General features: G+C 41.7%; 1 protein-coding gene across 3 annotated transcripts in view; it reads right to left on the reverse strand.

Annotated features, from left to right (window-relative positions):
• Positions 1 to 21463, reverse strand: part of BBS4 (Bardet-Biedl syndrome 4) — a 1226477-nt gene that overhangs the window by 971794 nt on the left and 233220 nt on the right. For all 3 annotated transcript variants that reach the window (XM_044077733.1, XM_044077734.1, XM_044077735.1), the window contains exon 5: positions 3423 to 3534. In XM_044077733.1, coding sequence (XP_043933668.1) covers positions 3423 to 3534 — 112 coding nt within the window. The remainder of the gene's footprint in view (positions 1 to 3422; positions 3535 to 21463) is intronic.

The following is a 21463-nucleotide window of genomic DNA, read 5'->3' on the forward strand; positions in this document are numbered from 1 at the left end:
CTGAATATGCTGTCTGTATAATACAAAGGCACTGATGCTAGGTAAGACTGATGGTAAAAGAAATGGGAACAGGAGAAGATAAGATGGGCAAAGAGCATGAGTATGAATTTGCAAAAATTTAAAGTAGTAGCTACTGAGAAAAAGGCCTAGTATGTGAAGGCTCTTGAGAGTGTAAAGTCAGACTCAACGAAAAAGCAGCAATAAGCATACATTAGTTTCAATGGGAAACATAATCTTTTCCACTCAGTACTTTAAAGTTTCAGAACTTCACTGGAAAAATATCACAGGGTTCCTGAAGCTCAAGTTCTACTGCTTCGTAACTGGCTGAGTCGCAAATGCTGTTCTTTACCTTGGGTTAATGGGACTCAGAGGAGAGGGACAAAATAAATTTTAGTTTGGTGTTCCATCATTTCACTTTTCTCCAAGTGTGTGCGACCTCAGAACTGGAACATATATGGTATGGACATCTGGGGGCTAGCCTCAATACTGGGGATGCTGGGAATCTTGCCCGCTGCAAAAAATTGTTTAGTAGTGCTATGAGACATCTGGAGCGTCACTGTTTTAACTACAAGACATATAAAGGATTCAGATTGTTTTTCTAAAATTAATCACTTGTCTGTTACATGGCACAGGATTAATCATAATGGATTTTGCCCCAACAATTTAAGTGAAACACAATTCAAGAATATAGTAAATGCTGCAGACATTTAGTATTCACCTAAATACTCCTGTATACATATAACACTCACTGCACCAAAATAAAATCACACAAAACTAGACAGAGGGGAAGATCAGCCTTTATCTGGTGAAAGCACAATGCCCCACAGAAAACACCAACTACAGTTAAAAACTAAAATGACCTGTGAAAACTGTCAAGACAGAGTAAGCACATCAAAATATAAGAATCTGTAGAATTTGCTCAGTTTCTGTACAAATCTGTAGCCCAATTTATTTTGTGATCAGGAAAAATGATTCTGACAGTTCAAAGCCAACTGCAGCTGAGTTCACATAGTGTTAGAGGTCATGGTGACATTACATCTATGATTTGAGACTCTGGAGTTCTTAATACAATATGAATGGAGGAATAACTACGGGGTATAAGAAATGTGGACCCACAGTTTTAACTCATTCACTCCAATGGAGCTCAGGAAGTTTGCAATGTAACTTCCAGTGGGCAGAGCCATAGCTGGCCTTAGGCATAGGCCAACTAGGCGGCCGCCTAGGGCGCTGATTTAGCAGGGGTGTTTTTCCAGTGAACTGGAGGTGTAAATAAACCAGGATAGGGGCACCAGACAGTGTGTGTGTGGGGGCTGCTGTGAAGCCTTTTTGCCTAGGGCACCACTTGACCTAAGGTCGACCCTGGGCCTTTGACAGAATCAAATTATGTACTCACACGTCAAATAAATATTTCTAGAACCATGGTGTTATGAAAGAAGTATAAATGTCAAACTCTTCAGCACAAACTATTTTTATAGTGGTAGTATTCTTTAGGTTCTAGGAATTTTATAAGTCACAATATACACAGTAACTATTACATTTGTAATATTTTGTAAATAACTTACAATATCTCAGCAACCACTCAATTTACACAAATACTATCAGCAGCATTTTATTCATCTAGTTGAGAGCTTTCATATGAGGCTAAAGCATTTTGTCTGTGTTACTTGACTGTTAAGATAATTAGAAAAATTTGAAAATTATATCTATAAAAATTAATATCACAAAAACAACAGTTAATACCTATTTACCTGCACTAGACAGAAGTCAAATATAAATGCAGTTGACAGACCAAAAAGAGAAAAACAACAACTGAATCAAAAAATGAGACCACGATCAGTCTCCGTTAGGTTAATAAGTTCAAACAGTGAAACAGGACTCGAACAAGGATAAGGCAGCAGGTTTAATAACACTCAAACAGCAAACAAAACAATTGTAAGCGCTTTCATCTGCTATGCAGACTTCATCAGACAAAATACATCTTAATTAACATCAAATTTAAAAACTTTAAAATGAATACAGCTTAAAATGTAATATGTCAAGGCTCAATATAGCCTTTTGAAACATGTGCATTACTAAAAAATAATGCCTAATGCCACTAAGGCCCCTGGTATAAATGACTTTATATCTATCAAGCCATTATTACAATTATTATAAATGGACACATTTATAGATGTACACATTTTATATGTTCCCGTTTTAAATTTGTTCATTTGGTTCATGCTTTTGCAACACCATTTCTGTGATTGTATTGGACAACCGTTATTTACATGTAATAATCCATATTTTTACAGATTAGTGCACGTTATATGTTATGAATTCAACAGATCGTTGTTCTTCTGATATATATCTTAGTGTTTTATGCATTTATATATTCAACGTTTACATATTTATTATTTATTTATTATATATATATTTTTTTTATATAATTACATATATATATATATATATATATATATATATTTTTTTTTATGTAATATTTATTATTTTTTTTTTTTTTTTTATAGTATTAGGAATTATGATCACCAGGCCTTGACAATATATTAGTTATTTTTTAGTTATTTAGTATGTTTCAAAATTTATATTGAGCCATATTTGTTACACATTTTTATTTTAAGCTGTATTCATTTTAAATTTGATGTTAATTAAGATGTATTTTGTCTGATATGAAGTGCATAGCAGATGAAAAAGCGCTACATTGTTTGTTTTTGTTTTTTGTTTTATTCTAGCGGAGACTGATCGTGGTCTCATTTTTTGATTCAATTAATGCAGTTGAGTTTGCCACTGTGTAAGCTTTAAGATGAAATCTTTTAAAACCTTGTACATAGCATGGTTTTGGAATTATTGATGCAAATATGAAAAGCAATATTTGGCGCCTAGAGACATCATTAGGAGTTAACTGCAGATGCACCTGGAGGTGTCACTTGGCTATAATGAGTTAATAAACAAGTGCTAATGCAATTAAAAGTTAAAAAAGTATATCAAATGTTTCTATTTCTGATATCTGCCAACATGGAAGGAGTGAAACTTCTATTGTACAGGGAAAGAGAGGCCCACTATTTACATAAGAATCAACTCACCTTTGATGATAGTTTTAAGAAACACACTAGACATCTTGCCTTCTCCTTATTTCAGGAATTTGAACTGCAAGCCTCTTGATGAATCAATGTTGTCTTTTCTAGTTATCTGTACCTTAACTTCTAGTCAGTAATTGCAGTGCAACTGCAAATTGTACCACAGCTCATCACTATACTACTATCTTACTGTAATCCAAGAGAAAAAGCTCAAAGCCCAGAGGTCGAAATAAGAGCTGAAAAAATATGCTGATGTTCATCCAAAGTAGGCTACTTTAACAACCTAACTACCACAATGACATTTACACACAGAATACAAACCTTATTAGCTTTAAAAAGGCAAATACTTACAGTGATCGTGCCACCTGTTTGAGGTTATCTATACTCTGAGGGTTGAGAACTGCGCATGTCTGAAAAAGCTCCAGAGATTCTTGAATCTTTCCTTCCAATCGGAAAATCAAAGCTAAAAATTCATACAGAAAAATGGTTCATAATCAGATATTTAGTAATTAGTTTCATTCACGTTAAAATTTCAGGGTTCAAGTTGAAAGGTACAATCCAGTTAGAAAGAAAACCTTCAAGCATAACGCATTTAAAAATACAACTGAAAGTCACACAGTTTTCAGATGATCAATTAACTAGATTCATAGACCTTGTATATGATTGCATAACAGAAAGTTGTGCACCAGGGATTTTAAGTGGTCGCATCATTAGTGCAGTTCATAAAATTAATCTCTCTGATGACATGCTGCACACACAAAGAAAACAGGTTATTTATTGAATCACAGACACTGATGCTGTAACTAACCAACTGCATTAGACTATGTTATCAAGAATACATTAAAGAAGTGGTTCTATGGTTGAAGGGGCAGGTGTGCCTGATATTTTCATACAAAAATATAAGCCTATAGGTTGAGGGACTCAGGCAACCAACTATGGAACAGACAAATCTGGGAGTTCAATAAACTCTGTGTAGGCTTTGCATGAAGCCCAGAGTTTATGAGTTAGGGCAATGGGCAGCAGTGATAATCGCATATTCATGCTGCTCATTGCACTTACACAGATACAAGCATGGTTTCATGGCCAGCCACAGTTTCACCAACCAAGAAACCATGCAGAGTAGCACAAGCACAGAAAGAGGATGCATTCAAGTTTGCTCAGCTAGATTGTGTGGATGACCACAGTGACTACTGGGGTAAAAATAGAGCAATACCCATCAGTAATAACACAGTAAACAAAACTGTACTCATTGCAATGTACAATAAAAAAAAATATTTAAATGATTAAACAATGGCAGGGGGTGAGTTAAATGGAAAGGCCAAATAGAAGGAAAAGTACACTGGGCAATGAAATGGTGCTGATGAAAATGGGCACAGAGACATGTATGACAGAAATGAATAGAGTAAGAGGGAATGACAAATATGTCAATGTTCCCAAAACAGGATATGTAAATGTATGTACACTTCCAGCACAAGCCAGTAGCATAATGTTAAGCACATATGTAGATAGCACAGTACATACTGCTGTTTACACCTCCTGAGCAAGTAAAGTATAACATAAATACACATTATAGTATTATGCAATGGTCACACAAGCTTACATGTCAATGGAAGTGAAAGTTTGTGATATGAACATCACTGGCATGGTTACTGGACAGGTCATTTAGCAAGGATAGCATATAAACTAGGGGTATGTGCATACTCTGAAGATCTGAAAAATTACTTGCTTGAATATGACTGACATGTTACCATAACTCTCAACCAATCAGGGACACATAGCAACAAACTCCTGGACAAATGTAGACAGAAACAGGCACAATCATGGAAACTTTTGCAATATTATGCCCATTAATCTGTGGCATTGACAGAATATGTGAGTGTATCTTATTATACATATTCTTCAGGAAAAGACTGTACAACTGTAATGATTATCAGTATTCTGTAAGAGGAATTCAACACCTCTTCCCCAAAAATGATCAATTTTTGGATGGTTTCAGAAGGAAAGTGTTAGAAATACAGTTGAAATTAGGATAGAAGGATTAGTGAAAACAAAATGAAAAACTATGACATGAATGCACTAATAAAGGAGGTAACCAGGAAAACTCAATACCAGTTCCACACGAACCTCAAAATATCACCAACACTTCGGACTTCCGTAGCACCACTTTATTTCAAAAATACCCAAAATAGGATTGTTTCACAAACTGTTGCCAGAACACATAAATTAAGTCCTAATTTACTTGTTTTGGCAACCAGTTAGTAAAACAATCCTATTTTTTTTTGTAATAAAATGGAGCTACAGAAGTCTGAACTGGTGGTGATATTTGAGGTTCATGTGGAACCGGTTTCGAATTTTCCTATTTACCTCCTTTATTAGTGCATTCACATCTGAGATGACATTAAGGCCAATCATGGCCAGTTGATAGGTTTTCATGACACATAAGCCACATCACCCCCTGCAAGAATCACACCCATGCCAATAATAAGCTGTGTATTTACTGGGTTCAATACAGAGAGACGTAGCACACAGGCATCTATCAGAACACCTTGAAGGGAAGTCTGCACTGTCAAATCCTAATGGATATACATCCCAAAAAATAGTTGTGTATAGCCTACCAGATGGATGGGAGTTAACTGTGCTAAATGTGATACACTTGACTAAAGCATCCCTGGCTTAAGTAGGTATCAGCCATACGGATAACACCACATACTAACATCACAGTATTATGAGTGAATTCCCTACATACAGCTGGGTATTGCATGCATCTGACACATTTAATAACAATGGATATTGTCTGTAGCATCTATTGATGTATCAATTAAGACGTGACATGATCCATTATAATGAATGGTACAGCAGTATGTGAGAATGATTGCAATGTATCAACTATGCCCATATGCACAGAAAATACAGCAGTGCAAAGTCAAGCGTCAATGACTGAGGAAGCTGTCACTGTAATACTGTACACATACCAAACAATACATGGAGCACCCACTGTAAGCACATGTCAAAACTCAAGACATGTGACACACCATCACTGTTCCCCTGACATTGCCATTCAAAATGTTATACTGCCATTGAATCCTGACATACATCCATATGTGTTAATGCAAACTATCAAGTGGTAATACGGATGATGTAGTGGTATGTCTGTGATGCAGTACAGTCACACTATAGCTGTACATATGCTACAATTGCACTTCATAGATTCATATGTTCACAGGAGAGTACTAGGCTAATGGCCCAAGAGCCATTACAAGTATAGCCAAATTTAGCACAAGTTTAACAATTTTCAGTAGCTACGTGAAGGAAGTTTACAGAGGTATGAGCCTATGCTATGGTATGCAATACCAACTGTCTCTTGTCCATGAGGGTCATGAGCACTACCCCAGGAGTAAATTTAAGATTACACATCCATTGATCTGGGTTACACTTAAAGAGGGTCACGAAAGGGCTTTGCTTTACGAGAATGGAAAGCTTGCTTCAGAGAAGGTGTAGTCTCAGAGATGTATCTCCCTCCGGAACATGATTTACTTATGTCAGAGGCTAAGATAAATTCCTTGGAATGAGTGACCCTCCTGCAGTTTGATTTATGAATGTGTAGCATTTGCATCAGGGCTGAATTAGGACTCTGCCCTGTAGGCCAGACACAGATCACCTCTTATGTCTGTATGAGACAGAATACAATGACAGAGTTTTCAATCTTTCCATGTAGGAATCATTTTTTATATCATGTATCCGCCTGGTGAGAAAACTCTGGGTTCACTGCAGCTGTTACAGATGCCTGATGAGGTACATGCCAAAGGGTACATTGTATTCAATTACAATGTATTCAATACTCAATATTTAATTACAAAAGACTAGCCTATTCCTCTGAAAAGTAAAAACTCTTGAGTTAAAATCAGAAAAGGTTAAACAATCCACATACAAGTGCATGGGGCCTAGGCAGTACACGCATTCACTATGGGTATCTGAGTCAAGAAGCTTATGCCCACAGTAAATGCACCTTTTCAACTCCATAGGTTTATCAGCCATGTTGTATAATAAACACAACTAAATGAAACTAGCAGAAAGCAAACACTAAAACTAGAATTCTTTTTTTTTTAGAGAGGAAAAGGAAGTTAGAAAGAAACTACCAACAATGGTAGACACAAATACTCAGGCAAGTAGAGAGGGAAAAAAGTACCAGCAATGGTATTATAAGTAAATACAGCAAAAACGGTAGCTAAAGAGACAGAAATTAGCTAAAAGAGCATGGGTGGGAGATAGGAGAATTAGAATACACAATTAAAGAAATCTGAAATAAAAAAAATCATGAACAACTGGCTAGCAAAGACTCCAAAAACTTAAGATAATATTCCCACAATTAAAATGTACTCAATGTATAGGTTACCTATGGGAACCAAACCCACCTAAGCTGAATGCAATGCCACTAAGCCTAATACAATTACCAAGTGCTACAGAAGAAAGCATGCATGCTTGCCTTTACAGTTAAGATCTAAATGCTTAAGTTGCTTCTAATGTATAGAATACCAATATATTTAATTCAATCATGTTCATTTGTGCTACATACATATAAAGAGACATGAAAGCATTATCATACCAATCTTGGAATGGTACCTGTACTGCTTCACAACAGTCACACTGGAGACAACCTTGGCTAGGCTGTTCCAAGATTCAGTCTTATACTGAGAACCAGTATAGTCCCCTTGTAGCAACCTACAGCTGTAGCACACTTCAGAGAGTGCAACAAATTTGACTCCCCCACACCACACTCTCTGCTCTGAATTTAGCACCATCCCATCCCCTCCATCTTGACATGTCTGCAAGGTCCTCCTTCAAACATTACAAGTGCTTTCTCCCAAATTGTGCACTGGTCATAAATCACAATATGCCTTCCACAATGATGCCAAAAGCATTTGCAAGACCGTAAGTGAAGTGAAACACTGCCAAACAGAGAGGGAGTTTTTAAGCTATGAGTTTGAAAGGATCAATGACATTTCACATATTTTATCTTGCACACTGTTAAAAGTAATTTGAACAACTGTCGGATTGCCTATGTAAAAAGAGCATACATTTCCATGGATGATTGATTTTTACAGAAGAAGACACAACCATGGTCATCACAGATATACTGTTTCAAGATAAAATCCATTAAGTTGCCTGTGAACATCTAAGGAGTGAAGCTTGTGCATTCACCTTTGATGCAGAACAAATGTCTGATAATATACAGGAGGTTAATGGATTGATTAATGTTTGCTTCAGAAGCTTTAGGAAGACATTTGGTCCTGAGGTAAACACCTCCATAATGAAAGACCAAGTAACGTTCCATGTTAGTTGTCTTCTCTTCGCTTTTTTTTGGAGGTTTAGCTGAACCTCGGCTCCGACTGCCACTACTAAAGCTCGAGAGCTAATTTTACTGGCTCGAGGCAGTCCTATATCCCATGATGCTAGAACTCCCCAGATCTTGTTTGGAAGCTGAAAACCCAGCATAGGCCAAATAGTCCTCCAACTGGAAAGGAGGAGGAAGGAAGATCCCAGGAGGTCGCTAACCGCTTGTTACAGGACCAGCTAGATGGTGAAAGAGGAAAGTACCTTTAAGGAAAATTTTACACAACTTGGCCGACATGAGTGGACTGGAGTCATGACCAATGTGATAATGTGAAATTGCCGCAAGTTGTACTTTGACTGTGGAACTGCTGGCACCATCGTTAAAGAGAGTGGTTAAGAAATCAAGCACTAAAGGGAGAGGAACTGTGAAGGGGTTCAGGCCTTGCCGCTCCACAAAGAAAACCGTTTCCATTTGCTACGGTAGACTTTCCTAGTGGACGTTTTATGAGCTGCCACCAGGATCGCCTTAACAGGGGACGAAATACTGGGAGTCCTGATCAAGAGTGGAACTGGAGCAGCCAAGTGGTCAGCTTCAGGTTGTCCAGGTTCGGAAGAGATAGGCAGGATGGATGAGATATCAGATCCGGAATGGGATCTAGAATCCAAGGGGGATTCACCGAGTGAGACCTTAGGAAGGGGAACCAGATCTGTCGAGGCCAAAACGGAGCAATGAGAATCATTCTGCAACCCACCCGAGAGGCTTTCTGAAGAACTTGGAGCATCAGAGGCAATGGGGGATAAGCATACAGGAGACCGGGTGGCCAAGCATGCACCAGAGCGTCTCTTGGGGAACCTCCTGGAGGAGGTATCAGAGTGAAAAAACTGTCGCACTTGGTGTTTGAGGGAGAGGCAAAAAGATCACATGAAGGAGTTCCCCACTGTGCGAATATGCGTTCTGCTACTTGAGTATTGAGAGACCACTCGTAAGGGGTCAGAATGGTGCGACTGAGCTTGTCCGCCAGGATGTTGGACCGACTCGGAATGTGCGTTGCTATGAGAAAGCGGTTGGTGGAGATTGCCCATTCCCAAACTCTCATGGCTTCTCGACAAAGAGGGTAAGACCTCGTTCCTCCTTGCTTGTTGATATACCAGACAACCGACATGTTGTCCGATTGAATCGCAATTGTTCCCAAGGGAAGAAAGTCCTGAAGTGCTAGCAATGCTAAGAGCACTGCTCTCATCTCTAGAATGTTGATATGCAGTAAGGTCTCTGAATTGTTCCACGTGCCTTGGACGGTCCGGCCCGCAAAATGCCCCCCCCCACCCGAGGCGGGAGGCGTCCGTGGTCACCGTGGCGAGAGGGGGAGAAGCACAAAATGGGCGGCCTCCGTGGAGATCTGGGGAGTGAAGCCACCACAGGAGGGACCGCTTGCAAGCCTTGCTGATCGCAATGGGATGATGCATAGGAAGAGCAAGGTATGACCACTGTACTAAGAGAGTCCACTGGAGGATGCGCATATTGAGCCTGGCGAGAGGAAGAAGTGCTATAGCAGATGCCATGGACCCTAGAGCCCTCAGGACCAACTCCGCCGGAACAGAACTTGAGTGGAGAATGGCCCGCACCTAGAGCTGCAGATTTTGAACTCTGTCCGCAGTGAGGAAGGCTTTTAAACTCCTTGTGTCTAACCTGGCCCTATAAAATCTAAGAGCTGTGCGGGTGCTAGGTTGGATTTCTTTGTGTTTATAGTGATGCCCAGACTGGGAGCAAGATGGAGAAAGGAGTCTCACGCCAATAGTAGTAGATGCCTTGTTGGGGCGGTAAGGAGCCAGTCGTCCAGGTAGGGGAAGACCTGCACCCCCTGAAGCCTCAGGTGGGCCGCTACCACTGCTAATACTTTGGTGAACACCCTGGGGGCTGTGGTGAGACCAAAGGGAAGGACCCGGAACTGGTAGTGACTGGCTCCCAGCCGGAAGCGGAGAAACCTCCTGGAGCACCTGTCCATTAGGATGTGGTAGTACGCATCTTTGAGGTCTATGGAACACATCCAGTGGTTTTCTCCCAGAAGGGGGAGAATAGATTGCAGAGTGACCATTCGAACTTCTCCTTGGGAACTGCCAGGTTCAAGAGAGAAAGGTCTAAAATTGGTCTTAGATCCCCGTCTTTTTGGCACTAAAAGAACCTGGAGTAGAACCCTGATCTGATCTGGTCTGGGGGACGGGCTGGATGGCTCTTTTCTTTAGCAGATGGCCAATTTCTGCCAAAGCGGCCTCCCGTTGACCGGGTGGAACGTCTGGGAGGGACTTCAATTTTGGTAAGTGACGAAATGGGATACGGTATCCTCTGGATATAATCTGGAGAACCCAGCGGTCTGATGTTATGGACTCCCATGCCGCTAGGTGCCCTGAAAAACGTCCCCCGACTGCCTCCAGAGTGGAGCAGCCGGGCAACCCCTCAGGGTTGCTGCGCGGGCTGTTCAGAGAAGGGTTCTCTGGACCCGAAGTTCCTGGGAGCCCCTCTGCCTCTAGGGCGGCGTCCTCCCTGTCCTCTTCTGCCACGGAAGGACTGGTTGTTCCAACGGCAGACAGTGTCTTCCCGTCCTTCTCGCTCTGGGTCAAGGTGTCGCGAACAGTTTTTCAAAAGAGGGCAGAACCATCAAAGGGGGCGTTCGCAAATGATGCTTTGAAGGGCTCTGAGAAATCACAATGACGGAGCCAGGCCTGACGTATAGTGACTAGACCTGCCCCTGCGGCTCTAGCAGCGCCTTCCGTAGCATGGGAGAGTAGCCGCATAGAGGTATTGATAACTGATCTAAGAGTGGCCATGCGGGTGGAGTGCAGTACTTTGTCCTCCTCCGACATGGACTCTGGGGGAGATGCAGCGTATTCTTTAATGAGATCGCGCTGCATCCTAATAACGTGTGCCAGGTAGTTCAGCGCCCTTACCAAGAAGGTCGCTGAACTAAACATCCGCTTCCCCAAGCGGTCCATCATCCGAGACTCCTTGCTCGGGGGATGGACTGAGGGACTCTCCTGAGCAAGTTCCCTCTTGGTGGCCGCCGCCGTCAACATGGCATCTACCGGAGGCCCCTTACTCCAATGGGCACGGTCAGACGGTGGACTGAGGATCCGGTCGGGCCTCTTAGGGATTGGCTCCACGGTGTCCGGTTCCTTCCATGCCCTGGTGGTAATGAGGTCCACCAGGGGGTCGGCAGGAGGGGACACCCAAGAGGTAGACGGGCCTGCTTCAAATGCCTCCAAGAACACGGACTCGTCCGAGGAAGACTTGGGGGCAGACCACCCCCTTATGCGGAGCATTTCCATGATGTCTCCAAACGAGACATCCTCGGGGTGACCGTGGGGAGCCTTCCCTTCCTCCAAATCCGTGTCTTCCGTGAGAGACTTGGGGAGTCAATGTGCCTCCTTTGCACGTATGCTTGCGAGGAACATCCTCTGGGGGCTGTCAGAGGACTCCTGCAAGCAGCAACCTGTTCCAGGGGAGCAGCTTGGGGCACAAGCGGGCTGTCCCAAGGGCCGGATGGTGGAAGCCTGACCCAGTGCAGAGGGAGCGGACGGAGCCAAAACAAGTGCCGGGGTCCGGAGACCCTCAACAGGGCCCTCTCCACTACATCAAAGGCGAAGGGAGCCGACCTCGACCAAAGGATCCGCAATCGGCTCCCCTCGATCCGAAGAGTGGATCGAGCCGGCGCCGGCTGGATCCGAAGGGACAGTGCGCTCCGACACAGATGGCGCGAAGGAGCACTGATCCCCAGATCCGAGGCTCGGATCCAGGCTCCGAGGTCGGATCCGATGCACTCGAGGGCAGGGTCGGATCCGGTACCAAGTACTATCGGCGCCGACCCACCCCGCCCGGCTGCTCGGCTCCAACTGCTCCGAACCCGGGTAGCGGGTCGGAGAAGGAGCAATTGGCTTGAAAAGGGGTCGAGCCCCCAGAGGGGAGGCAAGAGAACTCCCATCTGCATCTGGGCCTGGATGAACCTTCTCATCATCCGGTCCAGATCAGCATCCGATAGGCTGTCGTTGATCTCGGCGAGGCTACCGAGGTAGGCCTTGAGTGCCTCCTCGATAGCCTCGGCGGAGATCGGGTCTCCTCCTCCTCAGGTCCCGTGAAAACACACTGGAGACCGGAGCCGAGGAGGAGGAGAGCCAGCAGACAAGGGGGCCGGGGGAGAAGCCCGCTTGGCTGGCAGGGCAGAAACAGAGGTCTCGGCCCGCCGCTTATGGTGCTTCTCCCTCCGGTCCTTCTTCCTAGCATCCCTCTCCTCCGAACCAGAAACGGGAGGTTGAGTCCCAGGAGGAGGAGGGGGAGCCGGAGAGGGAATAACCGTGGAGACGGTTACCCCCGAAGGAGCGGAGGTCGGAGCAGAGTCCGGCGGCAAGAGACCCGCCAAAACAAGCTTGGACCTCCGCTCCTTCAATGCCCTGGGGTTGAACCCTGCACAAATGGAACATCCAGATGTGAGGTGTTCAACCCCCAGGCATCTAACACACCGAGTGTGGCCATCAGCTGGGGAAAGCTTATGGCCACACTCGGAGCATTTAGAGAAAATAGCCTTGGGCTGCTCAGACATCCCAAGCTAACAAAATAAAAGTTACTAGAACTAAAGTAAAGTAACTAAAAAAGAAAAATCACTCACAGGCCCAACACACACACTACGCTACCAGCGAGGGGAGGAATATAAATTTAAGATTAAACTCTAAAAAAAAGTAATAATACAAGAGGGAAACCTACACTTTCACACAAAATTAACCAAAAATTTTTAAATTTGACTAATTTAAACACTGAATATAGCACTTAGCTGGAGAGCTGGAAAAACAATCTGGTCACCATGCGCGGCAAACGAGATCTAGGGTCATGAGGGTAGAGCAGGGCATTATGGGTGAAGGGAGGAGCTGAGAGCTTGGATCCATAGCTGGTAAACCATGCCGGTTCAGATCCGATATCGGATCCATAACCCACAGGTTGCAGACAAATGAATCTCCTACTTCAGATCTCTGGGTTCACTGCAGCTGTTACAGATGTCTGATGAGGTACATGCCAAAGGGTACATTGTATTCAATTACAATGTATTCAATACTCAATATTTAATTACAAAAGACTAACTTATTCCTCTGAAAAGTTAAAACTCTTGAGTTAAAATCAGAAAAGGTTAAACAATCCACATACAAGTGCATGTGGCCTAGGCAGTACATGCATTCCCTATGGGTATCTGAGTCAAGAAGCTTATGCCCACAGTAAATGCACCTTTTAAACTCCATAGGTTTATCAGCCATGTTGTATAATAAACACAACTAAATGAAGCTAGCAGAAAGCAGACACTAAAACTAGAATTCTTTTTTTTAGAGAGGAAAAGGAAGTTAGAAAGAAACTACCAACAATGGTAGACACAAATACTCAGGCAAGTAGAGAGGGAAAAAAGTACCAACAATGGTATTATAAGTAAGTACAGCAGAAATGGTAGCTAAAGAGACAGAAATTAGCTAAAAGAGCATGGGTGGGAGATAGGAAAATTAGAATACACAATTAAAGAAATCTGAAATAAAAAAAATCATGAACAACTGGCTAGCAAAGACTCCAAAAACTTAAGATAATATTCCCACAATTAAAATGTACTCAATGTATAGGTTACCTATGGGAACCAAACCCACCTAAGATGAATGCAATGCCACTAAGCCTAATCCAATTACCAAGTGCTACAGAAGAAAGCATGCATGCTTGCCTTTACAGCTAAGATCTACATGCGTAAGTTGCTTCTAATGTATAGAATACCAATATATTTAATACAATCATGTTCATTTGTGCTACATACATATCCCTTGCCTCTAGATGTCTTTCTAATATCTCAGCATGTGCCTCCATGTTCGCTGAAATTTACAGAGCAGTTGTAAAATAAAGGCCAAAAAAAGAGACATGAAAGCATTATCATACCAATCTTGGCTATCTACATCTTTTCATAACATTTAAAGTTGCTTTATCTGTATACTTACACAACTGTGGGATGTCAGCAGCCCTAAACTCATTCAGTCACTGGTCAAGTTTTGCCTGCTTGCACCATTTCAAGTCACTGTAATGGTACCTGTACTGCTTCACAATGTGTGGTATGCCAGTCACACTGGAGACAACCTTGGCTAGGCTGTTCCAAGATTCAGTCTTATACTGAGAACCAGTATAGTCCCCTTGTAGTAACCTACAGCTGTAGCACTTCACAAGGAGTGCAACAAACATTTTTGACTCCCCCACACCCCACCTCTCTGCCCTGAATTTAGCACCATCCCTCCCATCTCTTGACATGTCTGCAAAGGTCCTCCAACAACATTACAAGTGCTTTCCCACCAATTTGTGCACTGGTCATAAATCACAATATCACGAACACCCACAATGATGCCAAAAGCATTTGCAAGACCGTAAGTGAAGTGAAACACTGCCAAACAGAGAGGAAGTGAGTTTCTGAAAAAGCAATAATAATGTGACAGTTGCCATTGATTTATGGCATGTGTGCTGCTATACCTGGTCACACTTTGTTCAGTGCTCAACACTGAAATGCTAAAGGACTTGGCTTTTAAGCTATGAGTTTGAAAGGATCAATGGGATGACATGACATGTGATCAATGTGATGACATTTCACATATTTTATGGGGACTTGCACACTGTTAAAAGTAATTTGTACAATGTAGGATTCAAACCTATGTAAAAAAGAGCATACATTTCCACATGGATGATTTTTTTTACAGAAGAAGCATTTGGCAATCACAGTCATCACAGATATACAGTTTCAAGACTAACTGTTCCATTAAGATTGTATGCGTGTAACATTACAAAGTCCTGGCTTGTGCATTCTTACCTGTGATGCAGAACAAATGTCTGATAATATACTGGAAATGGAAAGAATTTCATAACTTTTGTAATACATTTGTGTTTTGTGGTACATACCTCACATAACATTCTGTTTCACAGTTACACCTGTGTTATGGGAGGATTTTAGATGATTGTCAGTAAACTATTGTGTTTATCACATATGTGCAACTGCATTTTTTATTACATAATCATCACTGTCATGATTAACCAGTTACCCACATAATCTATATGATATCTACATATGTAGGTCTATGCTCAATCGACCTGCTATACATGGCTATTGGTATGTAGTATTACCTTAAAAATGACATTTTTTGGAAAAATTACAGTCAGACACCATACTATAGATTATGCTGGATTAAAACCCTGGCAAACCTGTGTTCTGACAATGAACTCACTGTACTTACATAGGCCGCCACGGGAAAAGCTAGGAAGCAGGTGTATTTTCCAAACTTAGTACTGCCCAGAGTGTTCTCAGCTGTGCTTCACCACTGAGCCTGTTTGCATAAAGGAAGGCAAATCCAATTAAATCTTGCACTTTATTCCTTAAGTGGTGAACCCTGTTTCTGCATAGGTAGGCAACATGCAAATGTAAAAGGCAATAACAGACATATATTACTTGTGTAAATAATCATTATGACCATTTCAGAGTAAACGTAACTACTATGTCACTCCAATCCTGCTTTACCATTCTTCTTTCCTGTTTAGCCCAACTATTTACACCTTGTGCTACAAAGACAGTTGGGTAACAGGTGTCATTTCTACAGTCATTACCATCCATGTTGCTGACCATCGTGCAATGCCACTAAGCATGTTTGCACTTTATAAGACAAGTGACATTAAATTTTCATTTAGCCAGTTAACACTTTTGTGCTAAGTTGCATTAAGCTATGTGCTGGGGAAATGGTAAAGCCAAAAAAAAAAAAGTGAAACAAATTTTAAACAATTATACAGTTCTGGATTTGAGCCATCAGACTACTGCACTTACAAAACACAATTATAGTTCATAGGTAGGTACTAGGCTATCAGCCCAAGGGCTAGTGAGCCCTCTCTGCTTGCCACAGACACAGTTTTGCAACACCAATAAAATCGTGCATACAAGCAATTTACATTTCATAACCAGTATTAACTGTTCATATATTCGGACATTCTCATTTGGTTGTACATGTGTGGCTAACATATTTAATGCAATGAGTGATCACACAAGCTGTGATGTCCCTGCTCTGGGACAGTGATAGGAGTATCAATCCTCACCAAGGACACCAGAGAGGGATGTTTACTAGGAACAAAATTAGATACACAGTATTTACAGATGCAGATCTCTGCATCAAGCACAAAAGAGCACACAGGAAAAACACACAGTCTGGGGGCTGGGTTTCCTTCTCTCTCTTCAGGCCCACAATAAGACTACTCCACTCACACAGCTGTACAGTTCAGTCCTCAGCTGAGTGTTTCAAGCCAAGTCCTGCACCACCCTCTCTGTGAAACCAGTGCACTATGTCCCTGCTCCAAGTAGCTGAAACACTCTCTGAGATTTGATTTTCACAAACGCACACAAACAGACACACACACACACACACACACACACACACACACACACACACACACACACACAAGAAAGGCTGGCACAGATTTACCAGCTATGTCCCCCTTCCACCCAGACTATAAGATAGGTACTGCCACCACAACACTCCAAAGCCAGCTACTCTAAGGCTCTTACAAGGGTACCCAATTATACTGAGTAAAATAAATACTAATACTTATACAAATGGTAGTGTTTGACCAATGTAGCAAAGCTTTCAGGAGCAGCCACAGTATCACCAAATAAATATAAGTACTCTCAAATGTTGAAATATTCTCTAAAAGACCAGCCACAATGAAATGTTTAAATAATAAATTATAAAAGAACATGAAAATACTCAATATCTATTTACAATAAACACCAGAGTTTCAATCACAGGAAATATTTAAATAACACAGATGGATACATTCATATAGTTGCAGAAAAATAGTACTTAACTAATCTCACTAAATTTTCCTGACTGATCTAAAGAATTACTATTCCCTGGTTACGTACTAAAGCAAGACAAGATGAAGTGGGTCGGTGGTCTTCCTTCTTTATCAGGTTTCAAAAACAGATTGCTCTGAGACTTCTATCTCATTTACTATCAAAACATCATTTGAGTGCTGGGTTACAAAATGACATAATATACATCTGGTCTTCTGACTCTGGTTTCCACCCACTCCCTTTACTAGAAACTGAACCAGAATCTTGCACATATGTGTTACCATGCACACAGATAGAGCTTTGCTAAGATGTGTAATAGGATCTGGAAGATATAAAACCATTTGAAAACTTTCACCCTTCCAGGGTAGCAATTAGTTCACCCCCAAGGATAACACAGTAGGATTCCTAGTCCTGGTTTTCACAGACATTTTGTCTCTGTCTTCAATCAGAACTGGAAGATACAATCTTTATGACCTACACCAGGTAATTTCATTTCAGACTATTTTTCAAAGTTAGCTGGAATGAGATTAACCTCTTTTCTTCCAGTATCCTCAGTTACAATATATTCATTTCAACAGTTACAACAGTCTGACATACAGGTGTATTTCTTTTCTGTCCAGCAGGACCCAATGTTGGTACATTTTTAACACAAGCAGCTTTACAAACAAATTTTCAACATAAGCATCTCTACAAATCAGTTTAACATACCAATGACATATAATTCGTTACAAAACTCCAGCTAGCTATGGTGGCATATGTTACACATCTACTGCCATACTTCTCCTGGCATAGCTAGCAATACCTCACAAAATGACACAAGCATTTATGAATATTTTTGCAGAAATGCAGCTCTGACTTCTCTTTGTATTCTAATCAGTCTTCCCTTACCTCTTCTTTAATATCAGACTGCAGTCTATAGTGTACTTTCTACCATTTTGCTTTAAAGGTGTGATAAAAATACATAACAGTGAACAAGAGTTTTCATCAAAGGCAGGAAAGTTGTGCTATTATGGACAAAAGAATTATACATGTGTGCTGTTTCTTTATTTTCAAGATCAGTGAAGTTAGCTCCACAGCTAACAATGTTTACATCAGCTATGCAAAGTTGAAAGTTTGGTATTCAGCAATTCTAATGAGCACACACTTCACTTGCATCCTCACAATGCTCAAGAGGGCTGAATCTATACTATAACTAGGTAGCCATGCAACTAGGGAACTTGAAGGTGAAGAGACTTGTGTATTCGGACAAAACAAAAGATTGACATATTTTTTAAAGGTGATTTCTCCGCAGAGAACACATTTATTTTGCTAATGTATGCTGCTATTATTCAAGGACATTTTATATTCTGTAAACTGTTAAAAATGTATTTATATAGCCAAGAGAAAAATATTTTGCTGTATGCACTTCTTATACATCACTGTTGGTATTAGGCAGTTTTGGTAGGTATAGGTTCACAGGAGGTTACTCGGCTAGTAGCCCTAAAACCCTTACAAGCCCAGCCATGTTAATCCCAAGTTGCCCCAACTGTTCTTATTAAGTGAATGTATTTTGCAGAGCTAGTGTTTGGTCAGCACCCTGTCAATAAGGGACATGGGTGCCACCCCCAGGGTGAATTTGCAGTTGCCCATCCATTTGTCCAGGTTGTGCTTGAACAGGGTCAGTGAGGAACTTTGCTTCATGTGAACTGGAAGTTTGTTCCAGAGGACTGGATGCCTGTGGGAGACACATTTGTCTCTCCAGAATGTTCTGTTAATGTCCCAGGCTAGGTTAAGCTCGCTAGAGATAGTGACCCTTGTGGCGTTAGATTTGCTGATGTGAGGCATATTCATCAGGAGAGGGTTGGAAACTGCCATTTAGCCTAGGTACAAGTCTCCTGTCAGCAACGTATATGATACACAGTTAAGTGATAAGGCTTTTAGTCTATCTACATACATCTGTATTATCTTGGTGGGGAATCTCTGTGGTCTCTGCAGCTGCTGCAGGTTTATGTTGATGTACATGCAAAAGGGAGAATTGTACTCTATTAGTGGTCTGATAAGAGTCAAGTACAGTGGGGCTATAACATCCTTAGGTCTGGAAGTGATGTCTTACTTATGAGGTGTGCAATGTAGAGTGCTGTCCTTACCACAGTGGAAACTTGTTGGTCGAAGTTCAGACTGCTATCAACCGGTGTTCCTAGGTCTTGCACCACTGGGTTTGAGCTTAGGGGATGTTGTCAATGCTGTATTTAGGGGGGGATTCTACTTTGCCAAAGGGAATAATATTGCACTTTTGTTGTGTTTAGTTTTATACTGTGGCTTTGGCACCAATCATTTCTCTGTGTTAGCCCTTCCTGTATTATGTTAACATTGTTGGGGTACTCAATGATTGCACCCAATTTGCAATTATGACTGAACATGGTAAGTCAAAGGCTGTCCAATGTAGCCTGCACTTTCAAGAAGGAGATTCCGAACAGTAAAGGACCCAGCAAAAAACCTTATGGTATGCCACTGATGACAGGTCTACTGGTGGAGGTGGAGTCACCAACCTTGACAGTATGTGTTCTGTCAGTGAGCCAACTGGCTACTCATCTAGTCATGTTAGGGTTAATCCCCAACTGAGATAGTTTTTCAATGATGCCCGAGTGGGGGATTGTGTCAAAAGCCTTGGCCAAGTCAAGATATGTGGTATGCACCGTCTTACCTTCATCCAGGGCTTTGGTGACTTCATCAAAGAAGACTACCAGCTTTAATAAGCATGATCTACCCTTAACAAAGCCAAATTGGGTTGGTTCAAGAGTTTTAAGGTTGTCTATGTCGTTGTTGATAAGGTTCATAATGATTCTTTCCATGGCCTTGCAGATGAGACTGGTTAGCCTTATGGGTATATAATTCCCAGGGCCTGTTGATGCCCCACCCCCCTTTGTGCAAGGTGATTACTGTTGCTGTTCTCCACTTCACTGGAAAATGACAGTTTTCTGGTTATGGTCAAAGACAGCATTAAGTGGGTCTGCTAGATCCTGTTTTACATTACGTAATAAACATCCTGAGATGTCATCTGGTCCTACTGAGGCCATGTTTTTGGCCTTGGAGAGTGCAGATAAGATCTGATCTCCTAGAAATACCAGGCAGAGGAATGGTGTTGGATATGTTTTGGGGGGGTCTATATTAAAAGCCCGAAACGACAAATGCTCGAGTCTATGTACATTGACACACGAAGGTCAATGTACATAAACAGCTAAACACGAAAACAGCGAAATTTGAAACTCCAAACATGTTTCCTGATCAGCAGCGTGATGGTGGGGATAAGGAAATTTATTATTTTCCCCACTGTAGTGCGGTCTTGGAGTTGGTATATTTAGGTAGGGGGTGTAGGGCAGCTTCCCCCCCTGCAAAAGCATGTTAAAGTAATTATTTAGTTACCTGTATGGCGCATTCTGATGATGGAACTCATTCGATGTTTCAAATTTCGCTGTTTATGTACATCGACCTTTATGTGTCAATGTACACAGACTTGAGTATTTGTCATTTCGGGCTTTTAATATAGACATGTTTTGGGGTATGGCCGGTGGGTCTAGGAGGAGTGAGGTTTGCACCAAATCTGTCAGCTATCAGGTTGGCAATTTCCTCCTGTTCAGTTTGAGTAGTACAATCAATTACCAGTTCTACACAAAGCTGGGCATTTCTTTTTAGGTTTCAGACATAAATAAAGAATGCTTTACGATTATCCTTAGCTAGAGATGCTATTTCTGCTTCATACATAGCTTTAGAGTATTTCATGAGATTTCTGATTCGGTTGTTCAAGCTGAGGAGGGAATTTTTCCTCTGCTGAGTCAGTTCCCTCATTCTTAGACACAAGTTTCTTCCTCTTGTTATATAACCTGCTTATACGTGACGTCCACCAGGGTGGCTTGTTTTTTCGGGAGTACCTGGTTTTGAAACGGTCAGGTACAGCTGAGTCTATACAGCTGCTTAAGTGTTTGTACAGGGCATCTGAGTACATCTCTGTATAGGAGTCATTGTCGCCTGTGAATGTTAGAAGTATAAACATTTTTACACCATTGCTTAGTAGTCTGAAGTTTGCTTTGGAAAAGTTCTTCAGTTTTTTCTCCTGTGGGGGTGGCAAGTGCAAAAGTTACTTTGAATAAGACAGTTTTATGGCCCAACTTTACCAGGGAAGGCATCACACGGGGGGTGGGG

The sequence above is a fragment of the Protopterus annectens genome, chromosome 7.part0 (assembly GCF_019279795.1).
Source record: "Protopterus annectens isolate FY-2018-M chromosome 7.part0, PAN1.0, whole genome shotgun sequence".
In the NCBI taxonomy this organism is placed as follows: domain Eukaryota; kingdom Metazoa; phylum Chordata; order Ceratodontiformes; family Protopteridae; genus Protopterus; species Protopterus annectens.